Source organism: Mus caroli, chromosome 9 (assembly GCF_900094665.2).
Source record: "Mus caroli chromosome 9, CAROLI_EIJ_v1.1, whole genome shotgun sequence".
NCBI classification, from domain to species: Eukaryota; Metazoa; Chordata; class Mammalia; order Rodentia; family Muridae; genus Mus; species Mus caroli.
The window spans coordinates 18,652,488-18,670,911 of record NC_034578.1 but is presented as its reverse complement, the minus strand read 5'-3'; the positions used below and the strand labels follow the sequence as shown (position 1 = coordinate 18,670,911).

Genomic DNA, 18,424 nt, shown 5'->3' with positions numbered 1-18,424 from the left:
AATCCAGAATTCACAACACACAGTACATATACCTACAGACACAGAATCCAGAATTCACAACACACAGTACATATACCTACAGACACAGAATCCAGGGTAGAAGACACTGCAGCAGAAACTTTCAAGTCATCTTCCTGTTCAGTCAAGGGCCAAACACCTGGAAATAAAAAACATATAATCATAAAGTAAAATGTGCTGTATACAGTTTACATACATATCAAAAACCAAATTGTTGAAAATATAATGAATTATAAAATTAATAGTTTCACACTAATTCTTTCCTCAATAACACTTTGAAAAAAAGCTGTCTTCCTTCAGTACCACCTAAGTACTGAGCCAGTGGGCACCTAGTACTACCTAAGTACTGAGCCAGTGGGCACCTAGTACTACCTAGGTACTGAGCCAGTGGGNCAGTGGGCACCTAGTACTACCTAGGTACTGAGCCAGTGGGCACCTAGTACTACCTAGGTACTGAGCCAGTGGGCACCTAGTACTAGTAATTGTAGTTGTTTCCTTGAGAGTGAAAGCCTAGACTAGTACAACCCACTGGAAGGTAAGTTGGCTATGATTATCATCATGCAAATATAGAGATCTTCTGACTTAACAGTTTCATACCCAAGAACTTATCATGAACAGGCATGTCCTATGTATCTTTATAAATAGGTGATTAAACAAAATATGAAATATCCACATTATTCAATGGTTCAAAGCAGTAAGAATTTCATAAATCTGTATACACTGATATGAAAGGACTCAGATACACTTCAATATTGTAAACAGAAAGATGTAGTATACCTAGCATGAACATATATGTGTAAAGCATGTGTATAGTACTGAATATGTTTTAGAAATACTCAAAACTCAATAAGGTTTGCAGTCAAAGACTACAACTAGGATCTAGGGTCAAAGAGATTTGCTTTGCATGTTTATCTTCTTAGTACTGTCTGAACTATTTTACCACATATATATACCACATACACATACCACATATAAATGTATATACCACATAGGTGTACCACACATAAATGCATATACCATGTAAAATAAATATACCACATACATATATTATATACACATACATATATCATATAAACATATATATACCACATGCACATACATACACACAGACACATGCATATACCACATACATACATACATACATACATACGTACGATTTAGTTAGGTTTACTGAGTCCCCAAGGTCTATCTTTTAAGCCGAATCTTGGGCTCTATCATGCTAAGGAGAGGTGGTATCATTGAAAGGTGAGGTCTAGTAGGAGGTCCTTCAATCACTGAGGAGCTGCTCTCAGAAGAAACTGACGTAAGCAATCCCACTCTCCTGCCAGTTTTCACTAGAGAGTTGCTATGAGAAACCCCTTCTTTTCTGTGTCCCTGGTTTACCATACACATTTGCCCTCATACAAACTTCTGCTTCTACAGAACCAATTTCTATAAAGTGCTACTAGACATACGCCAGTCTTGGGTTCATGCCCTTGAATCTCTCACAACTGTTAACTAACGAAACCTTTCCTTCATAAATACTCCGCTGCAAGTCTTTGTTATGACAGAAGGTAGTTTGAATATGCTTGACCTAGGGAGTGGCACTATTAGGCCTTGTTGGAGTAGGTGTGGCCTTGTTGGAAGAAGTGTGTCACTGTGCGGGTGGGCTTTGAGACCCTCCTTAAGCTGCTTGGAAGTTAGTCTTCTCTTGTTTGCTTTCAGAACAAGATAGAGAACTCTTGGCTCCTTATCCAGCACCAAGTCTGCCTGGATGCTGCCATGATAATAATGGACTAAAGTTTTGAAACTGTAAGATAGCCTCAATTAAATGTCATCCTTTATAAGAGTTGCCTTGGTCATGGTATCTGTTCACAGCAGTAAAACCCTAACTAAGACAGTAGACTAACAAACACATACTATTTCCATAATTTTAAATTTTCATGTTACATAAAGAATTATCATAAAAAAGCAAGTTATTCCAAATTTTAAAATATAAATTATATTTATACATATGAATAAATGTGGTTTTATACACATATATGGTCATATATTTATATTTTGATATATATTCATATTTATAATATGAACATTTATAGTCATACATATATGTGCTTAAGTAACATTTTTAATAATAAATCTATGTGCACGCAAGTACATACATATCAGATAGCTGACTGCCTAACCAGCATCCATCCTTTCTCCTTTATCTTTGTGGCCAAGCTTATTTTTATTGAAGTATTCAACTTTATTACAGAGAAAGGTCCCTTTCTGGACTCCAGGGTCAAATTTAAGCATGGAGGTTTTATTCCACTAACTGCTGCTGTAGACGTGAGCACAGCTCCTAGTGTCAGGACCAATGGACAGGCAAGGAGGCTGGGGCTGAGCAGTAGAGGCGCGTGCTTTTAGGACAGCCTTTCTCCCTGAAAGGCAGATCTGGAAGAACTGCCTTCTTTCTGGAAATCCCATCTGCACCCGATGCCTGGTGCATCTACAGCTACCCAGGATCCCGAAAAGGAGAACTCCACACACTGAGGACAGATGACTGAGGACACAGGGGCACAGGGTTAACGCCATTGACTCGGGTGTCTCACAGCAGAAGGACTGCCCTACACCACCTTAAGGCAGTCCCACCACTACAGAACCTGGTAAGAATACACAAGGCTGCTCACTGGCCACTTGACAACCATTCTTTGCTTCTTCGCTTAAAGTAGCTCAATTTGTCCAGAAGAACAGCCATCAGCAAAGCATACTAAACTTCCTGGCCTGTTCTGCAGATTGGAAGGGCCGCTGAGATAAAGGCTGGCGCTGCTCAGGGTGTGGCTTCCAGGAAAGCTCCTCTAGGGGCTGACTCAGCTGCAGATGTGAGGCACAAGTTCCAGAAGCATTCCTGAACCAAGACACGACGCTGGAATGGAAGTCTCGGAACCCCTGAAGGCTGAAATTGTGGATCCAACCCTGAACTGCCTGCGACTAGGCTTCTTTCACAGGAGAAACAAACAAACCTCTCTCCTCTGTTTAAGCTGCTACATTCTGGCATTCTGTTACCCACACACAACTGGAATGAACAAACCAAGTTAAGCTGTTCCTAACCCTTGGAGATAACATCAACTAAGCTAGCCCAAGTACCTTTCAAATGTATGAAGACCAAGCACTTAAGTCAAGGGAAATGCTGTCTCTTCAAAGTCCCCATGGAAAATGACTACTCCTAACAAAAACCCTTGGCAGGATTCGTACTAGCGCTCTTAATTTCAAAAGCTGCGCATATACAAAGAAATTATTACTATAATTTCATGCTTGTAACAGACATTTCTCATATAACTTACAGGCATAAAATTAGCTTCAAAATTTTATTATAGTAGGCATATATGGCATGTGTCTAACAAAATATCTTCTTTAAATTGGCTGTAGATTTTGCTACAACCCTTTCTTTGAAAAAAGTTTTTAAAAGCTTTTAATAGCCCACCAGAAAAAACCCTTTTTCTTTTAAGGCTAAAGGTGTCTTCATCAAAGCCCCCTGCTCAGAGCTCAGGAGGCCATGAATGAGAGGAGGCTGAAAGACTGTAAAAGTCAGAGAGGATGGGCTGTCACCAAGGAACAGTGACACACACATAAATTCACAGAGAGTGTGGCAGCATGCACTGGGAACTGGGGCAGCGTGCCCTGGGTACTGTGGCAGCATGTACTTCTTAAAGGTTTCCCTTTGTTTATTTTTTAGGAATAAAACCAAACAATGATAGTATAAAAGTACAGAGATGTTCAAACATTAACCAAACTGAGATGATGTAAATAATCAACTTTCACCGAAGTCTGTAGATCCATCCCAAGCTTAAGGAAAATAATCTACACTAACCACAGAAACCAGACAAATAAAAGGGCATCGGGGCAGAGGGTGGGTAGGTCCAGAGAGCAGGAGGAGAAGCATACAGATGGTGCCAAGGCGCAGTGGGGAAAACGGGAAGGATGGTTAATTCGGAAGTCAGGAAGGTAGGCAATGCGGGAGGCAGGGGGAGGAATGAATGATAGATGCTAAGAATGTTTGAAAAAGCTATTGTTTTATGTTAACATGAAAATAAATGTAGAATAAATATAAATGTGTGTGTACATGTATATAGAGTGTGAGTGAAGTCATACAACTGTGGTGATAATATTGGCCACAAGAGTCACAGACTATTTAACACAAACCCATAGCAGGCATGGGAAATCTCTCTCTGCATTGTTAGCCACTCGAGTCCAGGAGGCTCTTAAACAGGGAGGTGGGCTGTTGCCGTGGCTCTGGGCTACCTCCCAGAACTGGAAAGTAAGACACTGTTTCAGAAGACACCACATACTTAGGGCACAAGACTTGGAAGAATCGAGCTGGAACTGCTCCAGAAGCCTCCGCCCTGAGAAGGAGTTCTTGTTGTATCTTAAGGTGCTATGCAAGCTGCCAAGGAAACACACTATCAGTGGTCCTACCAAGCTGTAACCACGACAATGACCAGCACGGCGAGATGTCCAGTATCTAAGAGCCACATAACTGGCTTGAGGTCAGCTCAGTAGGAGGCAAATTGGGCCTGGTGGAGTAAAGCGAGGTAACTAGTATAGCTGGTGAGAACATGGAATCTAAGAGAGCTGACTGCAGCCACCTTGCTAAGCTAGTATAGTTACTAACTGCACCCAAATTGTATCCACAAACTCATAAATAAATGTAGCTTTCACTCATCAAAGAAGACATCACAGAAATCCACGACTGGAAAAAAAGGCAGAGAACAACTACTGCAGGAAGCCCGTCCCCAACGGCCATGTCTACAACACAATCCTAGCCTAAGGCTTGGAGAACACTGTGGAAGAGAAGGCTTCAACTACAAGAGCCAGAGGATCAATATGTCTACTGCCACGTGATGTCTTCACACATCAAAGGGAAGCTGCATCCATAAAGTCTCAACAATATGGTTCCCTAAACACAACTTCACAATGACACCAGCAGGTAACGGGCCAACATGGAGAGGAGACTCTCACAGGGCCTACCCCTAGTTAAAGAGCATCAGTCAGTCAATGGCTGCTGAGAGAGAATTAGTCCACTCCAGGGACAAGCAATACTAAGTGGACTTAGCAGGCTATGTGTGTGTGTGTGTAGTAATAATAATTAAAGGAGAAGAGGTCATGGCTTTGAAGAGTGAGAGAACATGAGAGGAGCTGGAAGGTGAAAAGAAAAAGTGAAATTGATTCTCAAAAAATAAAATAAATATATTTCTTAAATGAAGCTCTTTCAAGATATACAAAAGGGTCAAGGAAATAGCAAGCAACACATCAAAATCTTTTCACTGAAGTTATCACTAGGGCTACCAGGAGATAATGTTTAGCTGTATGGGATTTTTTTATGCCATTTATATAATTCATGTTGGTTAAACTATCATTAGCTATTGCTTGTAGAAGGGCAAAAACTGCAAGACAAAAACTTTGGAGTAAAACCCACATTAACTAATGATCTTAAGAAACTTCATTTTATATATATATATATATATATATATATATATATATATATACACATACATACATACACATATATATATGCATCTGTATATATACACACACATATATGTGTGTATATATGTGTGTGTATGTATATACGTATATATGTATATATGTGTGTATGTATATATGTACATACACATATATACATATGTACACACATGTATATACATGTATATATACACACAAATATACATGTATATGTATATATACGTATATATACAAACACACACATATAAAACAATCTTCCATATATATGCATATATATATCAAACTGGTATCAAACAGAAAGCTTAACCCTGACTGTGCAACCTGAACTGAGATGCACAGTTCTCGCCACCTTCCATCCAAGGGGGAGGTGCTGACAAGAGGCTGTAGACCTCCATTTCAATGGTTTATTTTAAGAACATTCTATAAGAACGTGTGAAGCTGAGGCATCACATCTTTGCTTTTAATATTCCTATTTTAATATATCATCTCAGTTCCTTAAAACCAGAGGAATAAAGTCCTGGTAATACAGATCAAAACTACATAAACCTAGTGCAGCCAACGCATCAGGATTAGGGTTGGCTCTGTCCTGTTGGCTGGCCTTTGATGCTCCATTTCTTTTATTATTCCTCTTGTTTTAACAGTTCTTTTATGTGAAAATGGTCCATATTTTTTCTCATTAAGAAAATACTTTTACCTGACCCTGAAAAGGGAACTTAAAGTAATGATTTTCACATGTTCACCGTGAGCTGCAGGATTGGTGTTTTGTTTCTCCTGTTAATTTACAATGAAATTACACCCCTGTGAGTCCCAACATAAAATAACATTGAGTTACTCAAAACCGGGAACTGAAAATATCATCAGGCTCGGAGTCATCAGAAGCCAGAGTATCACAGGCCACACTCCATTTGGATGGCTAATTAACTCCAAGCATAAATTATATCATCTAAGCTGCAAATGACTGCATTTTTAGTAACAAAGTGGCAATTCATGTACTACTTGGATTTCTTCTCAAAGCAGCAAGTGAAGCCAAGTATATTGTAAGTGAAAAATTGACCACTGCGAGCTTCAACACTCTTCTCACAGCCTGAAACCACTAAGAAGTCCTTCTGCTTCACTGAGAGGGCAAAATATTTAAAGGCCAAATGGAGCTGTCCCTGCAACACAGAAACCAAAATATTATCTCCAATAAGAGTGGCTTTCAACAGCCACCTATACAAAGTCAACACAAGAACCCTGCACACCAAGAGCAACGTTTATTCAGCATCTTTAACTAAGCCTGAGAGTGAATTACCTAATATTTACAAAACAATATCCATATACGACATAAGGCAAATTTTATAATTAGCATTAGATGTAGCCAATAAAGACTGCAAATGGGATACCTTGCAACTTTACGTCTTTGATGATTTTCTGAAGCTCTTTCAATTCCACATCAAGTTCATCATAGTTGAGCTCTCTTGATTCAACTTTTGGAGCCTGGAACAGAGAAGGATCTGTCCCCAGATACGAGCACTGCAGGTGACCGTCATCACTGAGAGTCACTATCACTCCCTTCAAATCACTGTTAGATATAAGAGAATAGGAGGCGTGGTTAAACTTCCAGTCTTACAAATGACATTCTTACTTAACATACCATAATTAAAAAATAAGTATAAAAATGGGTTTATTTCAAAGACTCAATTATAATGTTTCAAACATCATCTATATTTATGCATGCACACACAGTGTTAAGGCATATTATAGGAGGGGAATAAACATTAAAATATATCATACTGGCCACCATAGGAATATAATTACATAGTATATTCAGATCTTAAATTCATATGGGGCATGTGAATTCCACTGAAAACAATGGAGCAAAACATGAAACTAGGTTTCTATTGGGAGACCAGGAATGAAGCATGGCCCCAAGGCCAGGAAAGCCATGGTGTGACCCCAAGGTCAGGACCGTCACAGCAGAGGAATTTGGAAACTGAGAAGAATTCTTGAAGGTAGATATGCTCTCTCCTCTCTTCATCCCCCTCCTCCTGTGGATTCCTGGGACTAACTCTTTCACACATGACCCTCCAAGGCTCCCATAAGGCACTCCTCCCCAAGGAGCTCTCTGATTGGTTCTTTTTCCTCTGCCCATTCCTAGAGAGAAAAAGTCACAGATTCTCACCACGATTCTGACGCATAATTTCTTTGAAATCCCCCAATGTAAGTCCTTAGAGAAATCATTAGGACAGCAGTGCTTCACCCTCACAGACTAATGAGGATTCTTCACTATGAATGTTCTTAGAGAAAAGGAGACTCCGTTTCAAACCCACTCCTTCCCTCCCTCCTACCCTGCCTTTTTTTTCCCCCACACCCTGAAATGTCACTCTGGGATGCTTAAGCAAAAACGTCTTTGTCGGGTATATACCCTCAGTCCTGGACGCCTGAGCCTCCACAAGCATAAATCAAATAATTCTCCTCTCTTTCTAACCTGCTCAGTCTCTGGAATTCTGTAATAGCAGCCCAGACTGGACAAAGGCAGTGTTTATACTCTTCCTTCTTTTAGGCTACTTTAGCGCCATTCCTCTCTAAAACTTATCTACATGTTGCATGATATACACATTATGGCTGATATTAATATGCAATATTTAGAAATTAAAGCAGCTGAAGGAAATACTATATTTTCTTGTTCCTTGGTATTCACAGAAAAAAAATCAACATAGCCATAAATCATTTGATGTTAATACATGAGTTCTTTCAGTTTTTATTCTATTTTCTACAGTGGTCTAACAAAATACTAAGCCTTTTGCTGTTGTTGCTGCTGCTGCTGCTGTTGTTGTTGTTGCTGCTGCTGCTGCTGCTGCTGCTGTTTTAAATTTCCACACATGCATGTGCCATATATGGAGCATATTTTCCCTGATACCCTCAACCATCCATTTGCTCCCTGGCCCTCTCCTATTAGTCCCCATGTGCCCCCTAGATAATTTTATTACCATTTTCCTGTCATATATGCATGTCTGATTTTGTGTATCTATATAAAATCTAGAAATAGTAAATAAGAAGAAAACATTATGACTGAGGAAAGAAAAAAATCTCAAGTAATTTTGATTTGCTGTCTGTGATAGCTCGTGAGGTTGAAATGTTTATTGAACATTTGTACTTCATCGTTTGGGAACCATGTGTCCATTTCATTAGCTTCTTTATTGACATGACAGTTTACCTTTGTTTAAGTTCTTTGTATGTCTTAGATGTTTATCCTTCATCAGACGTGTAGCTAGTAAAGATTCCAACCCACTGTGGAAGTTATCTCTTTACTCAACTGCTTTCTTTCTTTCACTTAATTTCATAAAACCACACTCGCCAACTGTTGGCCTTATTCCTGAGTGAAAAGAGTCCTATCAAGAAATTCCTTCCCCATTCCTCTATCTTGAAGTGTTTGTTGTACTTTCCCCAGTATTTTGAGAGTTTCTGGTCTTCCATTAATATCTTCGGTCCCCCAGGAGTTGAGCAGTACACAGGGTAAGATATCAGGATCTATTTTCGTTCTACACATGGATAGCCAATTTTCCCAAGAGCATGCTTGAAGAGGCACTCTTTTCTCCAATGGTTACTTTTAGCATCTCTGTCAAAATGTAAGTGATTAGAGCTGTATGAGTTTATATCAGGATCTCTATTATATTCTGTTGATCTACATATCTGTTTTGTGCCACTACCAAGCTATTTGGAAGAGTAGAAGGAGTAGGAGGAAGAAGAGGAGGAGGTTTTTATGTGCTTAAGTGTTTTGCTTGCATAGCTGTCTGTGGACCACGCACATGCCTGGTGACTCTAGGCACGGAAGAGGGAGCTGACTTTCCCTGGACCTGGAGTTTGATGGGTTCAAGCCACCATATGGGTGCTGGGAATCAAACCAGGTCCTCTGGGAGAACAATCCCTGCTCCTGCTCACTGAGCGTCTCCCGGTCCACCATGCTGCTTTTGACACTATGTGCCAGCGCTTTTTTTCTTTAGAAATTTCATGCAGGGTTCCTATATTTACATCATTTCTACTCCTCCGTGTCCTGACGCAACTTTTATCATGACCCCCCCACACACACACACACTTCCTCTCAAATTCACAACCTCTTCAGTTGTTACTGTCTTACACACACACCCCTGCTGAGTCCTTTTAGTGTTACTTATCTGTGCATGGCTTAGGACTGACTCCTGTGGGTGGATAACTTACCAGGAGACTGACTCACTCTCTCTCTCTCTCTCTCTCTCTCTCTCTCTCTCTCTCTCTCTCTCTCTCTCTCTCTCAGCAACCATTAGCTCCCTGGAGCTCTTCATCGAGAGGTGTGGCCTTGGGGCACTTCCCCCATCCACACAGGTGTATCAACTGATATTGACATCATGTACATTTTCGTCTGGCAACTATATTTTGCTAGTTCATGGTACAACTTCCCTGTTCTGACTATAACATAACAGCAGCAGACATTCTGGCTCTCTGGTTTTTACAGTAAGGATTCTCATAATTATTCTACAATTATTCCTAAGCCTTGTATGTAGAGGTTCCATTGTAGAGGTATCTGTTGGTTATCCCTCTTTTTAAGTAAAAGCTCTTAGAGAGAGCTATTAATCAAAGGGGGTAAGAGAAAGAAACAGAGCTCTAAACTCAGAAGAAATACTTTTCAAGTTTCCCAATTCTGCATCATTGCCAACAGTCATGTTGTTAACATAAAGCTCAACTCAGTTGAGAGAACGATACCCGTGCTCAGTCCTTCCTATAAAGTAACCCCTAGCAACTGCTTCATTACTTATAATAAATACAACATTCCAGCTAGATGTGAGAGTGCACACCTATAGTTCCAGCACTCAAAAAGTTCAGGCAAGACAATTTTGAGTTTCACGCCAACCTGGACTACATAGAAAGACTGTCTCAAAAAATGCAAAACAACCAACACAGTCTACAACATTCCTGTACATGCTGTACCTTCTCTGGGACTCATACAATAGTAACCGCCTCAAACCCTGTGACATGGCTTCATAGAAACAAGGGCTACAAGGGCCAGCAGGGCAAGGTGAGCATAGGAGCAGCCAGGAGAGTTCTTACACTGACTGCTGTATGGAGCTGGGTCAAGTGGGAGAGGTCCTCCCAAATTCTCCATCTCTAAACCAAGGCGGTGAGAGGCGATGATCCTCAAAAATCCAACTGCATGTATTGGTTCTTTCATCTACCTCACAAAACGAAATCTCCCCAAAATGAAATTAGTCTCCTAAACTGAAATGTTAAAAGCAATCCATGCTGCCTATGGGGCAGTGCCTGTTAGTGATTGCCGGCAAGTGAAGCCACCTAGTGGTGGACAAAGTCCTTACAGTCTCAGAAAACTATTTCTAGAGGAACAGACTCCTGCTCTAAGTTGCTCTAAGTTCTCCTTTACCCCAAGTCCCGTAAGGTCTAGGAACCTGAGTCCTCGAGAGCTTCCTGATTCAAAAGGCCTGTCTTCTGCTGGCTTCTCGAGACAAGACTGGAATCACTCTCCTCTGGATTCAGACAGACCTTCCCAGCTCAGACTTAACTTCCCAGCGACCTATCAAGCAGGAGAGCTGGCATGATCCAGTATAAGCATTCTTCCTTATTCAAATATGTGCCTCTTTAAATCAGATAGCCTGATAGCTCTCACATTCCAAAACTAACAACTAAATATGCTCTGAAATTCTGCAAAATGTGTTGATTTATAGGAATAGAGATCAGGTTGTTCCATTGTTTACATAGCAAGCAGTTGCCAGTTTAGATATAGGAGAATTATTTTGAAAAGCACTGAGGTTCTGAGATAGATAATGAGGGATGTGTGTATTTCTTTAGCTTCTCAAAATCCATTCTTTACCTATGGTTGGTGTCCAAATGGAAGAGAGCCTTGTCTCACAGAAACACCTAACCTCAATATTGATAGGATATCTTGATCCTTCAAGAAAGTCCAGTAATTTCTTGAGTGATTTATCTTTATTTAATCACATCAGAAACTTTGGATAAAATTTAGATTAAATAAGAGAAATTTAAGCTGTAGATAAAACTGCTTGTATTTTATTATTATTTTAAAAAGATGCTAAGACAAGCTTTAAAACTCTAGTGTTCATTAATAGAATTTCTGTATACAGCACCTATGACAGACAAAGACTTTGACCCAGGCCTATAAAACTACTAAACTAGTAATATAGTCATTTGGCATTTTTATACAATGGAAAAATAAAATATATTCATATTCACACATATAGTTAATTCCAATTGACTATAAAGAAAAATATTATTAAACAATGTGTTTTAAATATTTCTTCTTTGTGGCTATTTTATAGAACAATATGGTCTATATAGGCTATATGGGCTGGATCTCTGAATGAATTTCATGCTCAATGGGTCAGAAGTTAAATGTAACACTGTATATCCAGTTGCTTCCAACTTAAAGCACAGTTAACATTGAGTTATTTTATGCAAATCAATTAACATAAGATCCATAAGTGAACTTTATGAACAGGTCAAGGTCAGAGACGCTATATCCCCAGGATATATATTTACTCTGCTATGTTAGCCATAGAACAGGAAACTAAACAAGAACTCTGTTCAAGAGTCTGAAAACCAGCCCATTGCTGCACAGAAAATCCCCACCACTGCAACACACTAAAGCCAAACTCCAGATGGATTTGAAACATTAAACTTAAAAAGATGAAACTATAAAAATATTTATCTTCCTTTGAGATGTGAAGAACGTGTTCTGAGAGAAACAGTAGACTAGAAACCAAAGAATCTCTAAATGAAGTCACAGAAAAATTTACAGTTGTTGCATGCTTACCAGCCAGCTATGATGGGGCATGTTTGCAACCCCAACACCACCATGCTCTGGATGCAGAGGCAGGAGACTGCTTGAGTGTGAGGCCAAAATCGTCTACAGAGGAAGATCAAACTAAAGAGTGAGACCCGGTCTCAAAAATAGAAGGGAAGAAAAAAAGAACTCCTACAAAACAGTACGATTATATCCCATATCTGAACAGAAAAAGTTCAAGAACAAGTACAGACAGCAGAGTTATACAGGTGCTGCTGCCGTTGGGGTGAGGGGAGGCTCAGAGGGGAGCAGTTCTCCCTGTGCATGACTGAAGATCTGACTCCCACCCTGGAAACAAGTCAACAGCCTAATGCTGTGCTGAGCATCTGCAATCCCATGGAGAGGGAGGAGATGGGGAGAACCAAAGGAGAACAGGCTGGAAGGTCCCTGAGCCAGCAAAGCCTAGAACACACAGCATAGCAAAGAATCAACAGAGAATCTACACCTTCGGGAGGTAGAAGGGGAGACAGGACTCCTGAAAGCTGACCTCAGACCTCCAAGTAAACGCCATCGCATATATGCATACACACATACTCACAGTGAATAAATAATTTTTAAGTTTTTTTAATGATGCTGTCCATAATTACATGTAAAAATTCAAAATCAAAGAAATGTATTATTTTGGACTATTCTCTAAATTTGGTCACCTCCGCAACTTGTATGAGTTTGTGTTCACTAAGAACTCCTGTTGCTAAAGAAGCTATACAAGGTAGCGTCTCTATCACCCAGAAAAGAACTTGGCTTTTTCGCTAATGTTGACATTTTAAATTTTGTTTAAAAGCCTTTCAGAGAGCATCTCAGCAGTGTGCACCCATAGCTGAGAAACGCCTCCACGTTCTTTACAGTAATCTGCTTCCACCGTTATTAAGAGGATTTAGAAGCGGCCCAGAAAAGGGGAAATGGATTTTCAAACACAGAAAGTCTGATGGATGTTGAAAACCCACTAAGTTATGTCTCCAAGTTGGGGTGTAGAGAAATGGCGAGCTGGTTCCCAGCATCTGTGGGTCCCTGAACTCTACCCTCAGCACTGCAAGCAGCACCACAGAAAGGGAGTGAAGAGATTTTACTGAGCGTAACATGCTGGGTATATATAATGTGTACTAGCACAATTACTTTTCAAAGCTTAACTGCTAACAGGATGACAACAGTATGTGCTCATCTGGGTTATGATCTATTCTTACTGTGTTTTAGAGTTACAAAACTAATTTTGAGGAAAATTTCTATTTCTTTTCAAGCAAAAAGTCCTCTTTTCCATTGTCAGGACGTAAATGTGAATCAGCAACCTGGAGAGTAAGCATCAGTGGCCTTCACAGCCGTTCTCCACTTCTCTTGGTCTGACTAAGGTCTCTCTCTACAGAGGCCAAACCCCGGAGGACTGAGGCTCCATTCTGACCGAGAGAGAATGGACAGCTTCCTTCATGCACTGATACAACAAACAAAGGAGCACTCATTGTTAAAACAACAGGAACACACACTGGTTCTGGCTCCTCTCCAATACCATTTTATGTAAAATAGAAGCATTTTAGCTATCAGTCTGCCAACAGCTGGGTTTTATTTTTATAAAGCGAGGCATATCAAAGAAATCTTTAAACACTAATTTTTCTGTTATGTCAGGAAAGCAGCATATGCATTATGGGCCTTCTTGAGCACAGCCAGCCCCTGTGAGTGGCATTCTTGACCCAGAGGACTGACTTGGCTTTACAGATAGTTTTGGATCTATTATCATTCATTTGAAACACACATATTAAACATCCACTATACATCAGAAGATACAAGAAAAATAAGATGTGGTTCTTGCCCTATTTTTAAAAAAGGCCTAGGTGGAAGGGAAACCATATATTTATTTTAAATGGCAACTGTCCCCCCTCTGATAGCTACTGTGGTTCAATAGACAGTTCTGACCTATATGAAATAGCTGACCATGGCTTCACGGGCCAAACAGCACCAAAAAAAAAAAAAAAAATAGACCCTGAATTATAAAAAGATTCTCTTTACAAGCAGACTCTCACAAAGATTGGAAAGGACAGAGGGAAGCCAGGACACTCTAGCCCCAGGAACCAACTCAGTGCTAGCATTTTAAACAGCTTGAAAACCTCCAAGGAGACCTGTCCCAAAGTCCAGATACATGCACACAAACCTCTGATTACAAACCAGAGCATATTCCACCAGCAAACACTGTCAACACTATTTTCAAAGTATGTCCAAAGTCTATGTTCTCACTAAGTCCACTATTACACCGTTACACACATGGGACAAGCACTACCATGCCCTCCTTACGTGATCGGCTACTATCCAGTCTCCTCGTGCTTTCCAAGCATGAAAGGCAGAGGGCTTAAATCAGCCTGCAGGCCTCCTATGGTTCCAGTGCCTCTAGTGCTCTAGTGGCTCTAGCAGCACACAGACTATTCAAGGTCCCATAAAGCATGATTCCACCCACACTTCCTTTCTAAAACTGGTGTTATAGCAAGTAGATATTATATAGAACAAAGTAAATCCCACATTACATGCAAAAGCTAGTCTGAGAGTCAGGGGCACTGCATGGATAAGGTTATGTGTTTGATCTCCAGAACAAACATTAAAAAAAAAAAAAATTCAAGGGGTAGGGGTACACGCTTGTAATCCCAGGGTAGGGAGACAGAAACAGAGAGATCCCTGGAGGTCAAGAGTGAGCTAGCCAAGCATACTTGGTGAGCAGTAAGACAGAGACTCTGTCTCAAGAAATAAAATAAAATAAAATAAAATAAAATAAAATAAATAAAATAAATAGAAAAAACCATATGGTATATATGGCATCTGAGGAATAATACCAAATGTTCACCAGTGGCTTAAATACACACACACATTTATGCCTGTACACAGACCTATATATGCATGCATAAATATGTTCACATATGCACACATACACACACCAAATAAATAAATAAATAAATAAATAAATAAATAAATAAATAAATACAGGAAGATCAAAAGTCACCCTCCCCATAAACAGTAGCAAAAAGCATAATTTCTATTTCAGATAACTCACAGGAGGACTCAGATAAAATAAAAGAAACAAAAAGAGGAAAAAAATAAAACCAAAGGACATACAAGTGCCGCCAAATGCACAAAACACAGCAAAGAGACTCCAGGAACATAAGCCAGCAACCCAACAGGTCAGCCTACAAGCTCGTGGCTTCTCAATAACAGAAACCGAACACCAAGACAGCAGAAGTGAGTGGGTCCTACTTTAAAAGAATCAGTGACCAAGATAAAAGACTCAATTAGCAGATGAACACAGCAAGAAAATCAACTCAGGACACAGAGATGAAAATAGAGTGGGCAAAGTGGCCTTTAACTTAGATGAGAAATTCAAAAATATGGACAAAAAAACTCAGAAAGAAATTGAGATATGGGAAAAGAACCAAGCAAATTATAAAAATGAAAGAACTGATCAAAATACATAACAGAAAGCATAATGTCCAGAGAGGACCAAGCTGGAGGATTATATTCCAGGAGAGAGGACAAAACCAAGATTAATTTAACAATCACAGCCAAAGATCAGCAACACTGAGATTTTCTTTTTTATTCAAGAGACTAAGCCTAAGAATCAGGGGTGGGAGCAGTATAAAGTCTAAAGACATAGAAAACTTGTTTAATAAAATTAAAGCAGAAAATATAACAAACTGAAAGAAATGGACATCAAAACACAACAGGCATTGAGAGCCCCAAATAGTCTTGATCCAGAGAATAATCTATTTACAATATATGCCACACTACAAATCAAAGAAAAAATACCAAAACATTAAGGAGAACGCCAGCTCACATATAGAGTCAGAAACAACAAAATCATCTCAGATCTTACTCACTATCCTAAAATGCAGGGAAGAAAAGGAAGACATATCCCAAGTTAGTAACTGTCGCCCTAGAGAGGTGCAGTCAGCAGAGTTGTTTGTTACAAGCAGGTGAGCATATCACCTTGGACATAACTAACCACAAATAAATCAAAACCTGAAATGCGAAATCCAGAACACTGGGAAGACCCAGGCAGTGCCTGCAGCATGCAAGGGTAGGAAAGGGTTTTGTGGATAGGGTTGCATTTACCTAAAAATTGACAAGTGTAACTTCATAAAGCTTAAACCTTTTGCACAGCTAAAGAAGCAAACAACTGAAAAAAGAGGAAGTCCAAAGAGAAATCTTTGCCAGCTATGTATCAGAGGACTAACATTCAGAATACATAAAGAACTCAAAAACAAAAACAAAAACAAACACATTCAAAAAATGGACAGGGAGTTCTCAAAAGAAGGAAAAAAAATGGTTACAATGTTCATCATCCCTAGCAATTAGGAAAATGGAAATCAAAATAACTTTGAGATTTCATCTTACCCCAGTCAAAATGGCAAAGATCAAGAAAGCAACCTAAAAGAAAAGTTGAGAGATTGTGTAGAAATGAGAAGCCATCATTCATTGTTAATGGTACTACAAACCAGTCTAAGCAATCTTGAGATAAGTGTGGTAAATCTCTTAAAAAACAAAACAAAACAAGAAGGAGGAGGAGAAAGAAAGCAAAGAAGGAAGGAAGGAAAAAAGGAAGGAAGGGAGGGAGAGAGAGAGGAGAAAGAGAGAGAGAGAGAGACAGACAGACAGACAGACAGTCTACTGTAAGACCAACAACCCCATCCTTCACATATGCCCAGTTCTACAGATACTTGACCAGTCATGGTTACTGCTGCTCTACTCATAATACTCATGAAATGTAAACAATCCAAACGCCCTTCCAACCACAGACAGTGAAACCGTGAAATATCTATACTATGGAATGCTATTTGGCTGTAAGAAAAAGTAAAACCATGAAGGTTGCAGATAAATGGGTGAAAATAGAAAGATCATACTGAGTGAGGTAACGCAGACCTAGAAAAACAAAAGTAAGTATGTATTAGCATGTCTAAGGCTCCTAGCTGCAAATCTTCAGATGGGAGTACATATTATGTAACTGAAGATGCTACTCTAGGAACCAAAAGAGTAAGACTAGACTGTTATAGCCTGGTTGGGGGTTGGGGGCGTCATTAGAGAGGGGTATGAGTGATCTGATGGAAATGGGAAAGTGAGCCTCTCATCTGGACAGGGACATCAAGAACAGAAGGGAAGAGATAAATACAGAAGCAGGAAGAGGGTAAAATAATAGTGAAGATGCCTGAGAATTCATAAGGAGTCTTACTATTAACTATCTACCTAGGAATAACTATAATACATTCAAGTCAGTGTTCGGATGTAAAGTTTAAATGAGAATTTCCCATCTGTGCTAACCCTGCTGCCTCCAAGAGCCAAAGGCCATCTAAAAAAACACCCACACCAGGTAGGAGAAGCCTTCTCTTGAGTTGTAGGTAAAAGTTGTTCAAGAGACTCCCAAAAAACCATTATAGGATATTGCTTATTGATTGAGGTTAGCCCCAGACATAGAAGGTAAGTCCCTATTGCTGAAGAGACTATTCACTTCAGGTGCATGGCCCAGAGACCCTTGAGCTAGAACTGACCTAAACACCTCTTCCCTAAGGACCAGAAGGTACCACTCAAGCTTCCACAGGAGGGAGATAACCAAAAGTCCTACCCAGCCGATGTCCATAACCCACAACAACCAGAATGGCATGCCCTACGGGTGTGTGGTGGTATGCAGACCTTGAAGGTAACCACAGCTGTCTAACTGAACAGGATGCATACTCAACAATAGAGAACCCATGCCTGGTGCTGGGAATCTTTAGTCATACTTTTTCATCATCAGAAACTTTCAAATTAAAACCATTTTGAGACTTCTTGAGTTAATTTCCTTTCTTCTTGCTGTAATAAAATTCTGCTGACCAAAGCAATTTAAGGGAGAAAAGCTTTACTTAGCTAACAATTACAGAGCATCACTGTGGGTAAATCAAGACAGCAAGAAACTGAAACAAGTGTTTTTATCATCTCCACAGTCAGGAGCACAGAGCAATGGCTTAATACAAGCAGGGTAGTGTTCAACAAAGTTTCTCCACTCTTACACAGTTCAGGATCCCAAAGCCAGGGAATGGTGACGCCCATAGCGGACAAGTCTTCCAACATCAATTAATGCAATTAAGACAATGC

General features: G+C 39.8%; 1 protein-coding gene across 8 annotated transcripts in view; it reads right to left on the bottom strand.

The window, feature by feature from the left end:
* The window catches only part of Bbs9 (Bardet-Biedl syndrome 9), a 406,692-nt gene that overhangs the window by 228,356 nt on the left and 159,912 nt on the right, over positions 1 to 18,424 (bottom strand). For all 8 annotated transcript variants that reach the window (XM_029481549.1, XM_029481548.1, XM_021173327.2 and 5 more), the window contains 2 exons: positions 6,885 to 7,063; positions 81 to 157 (listed from right to left, as the gene is read on the bottom strand). In XM_029481549.1, coding sequence (XP_029337409.1) covers positions 81 to 157; positions 6,885 to 7,063 — 256 coding nt within the window. The remainder of the gene's footprint in view (positions 1 to 80; positions 158 to 6,884; positions 7,064 to 18,424) is intronic.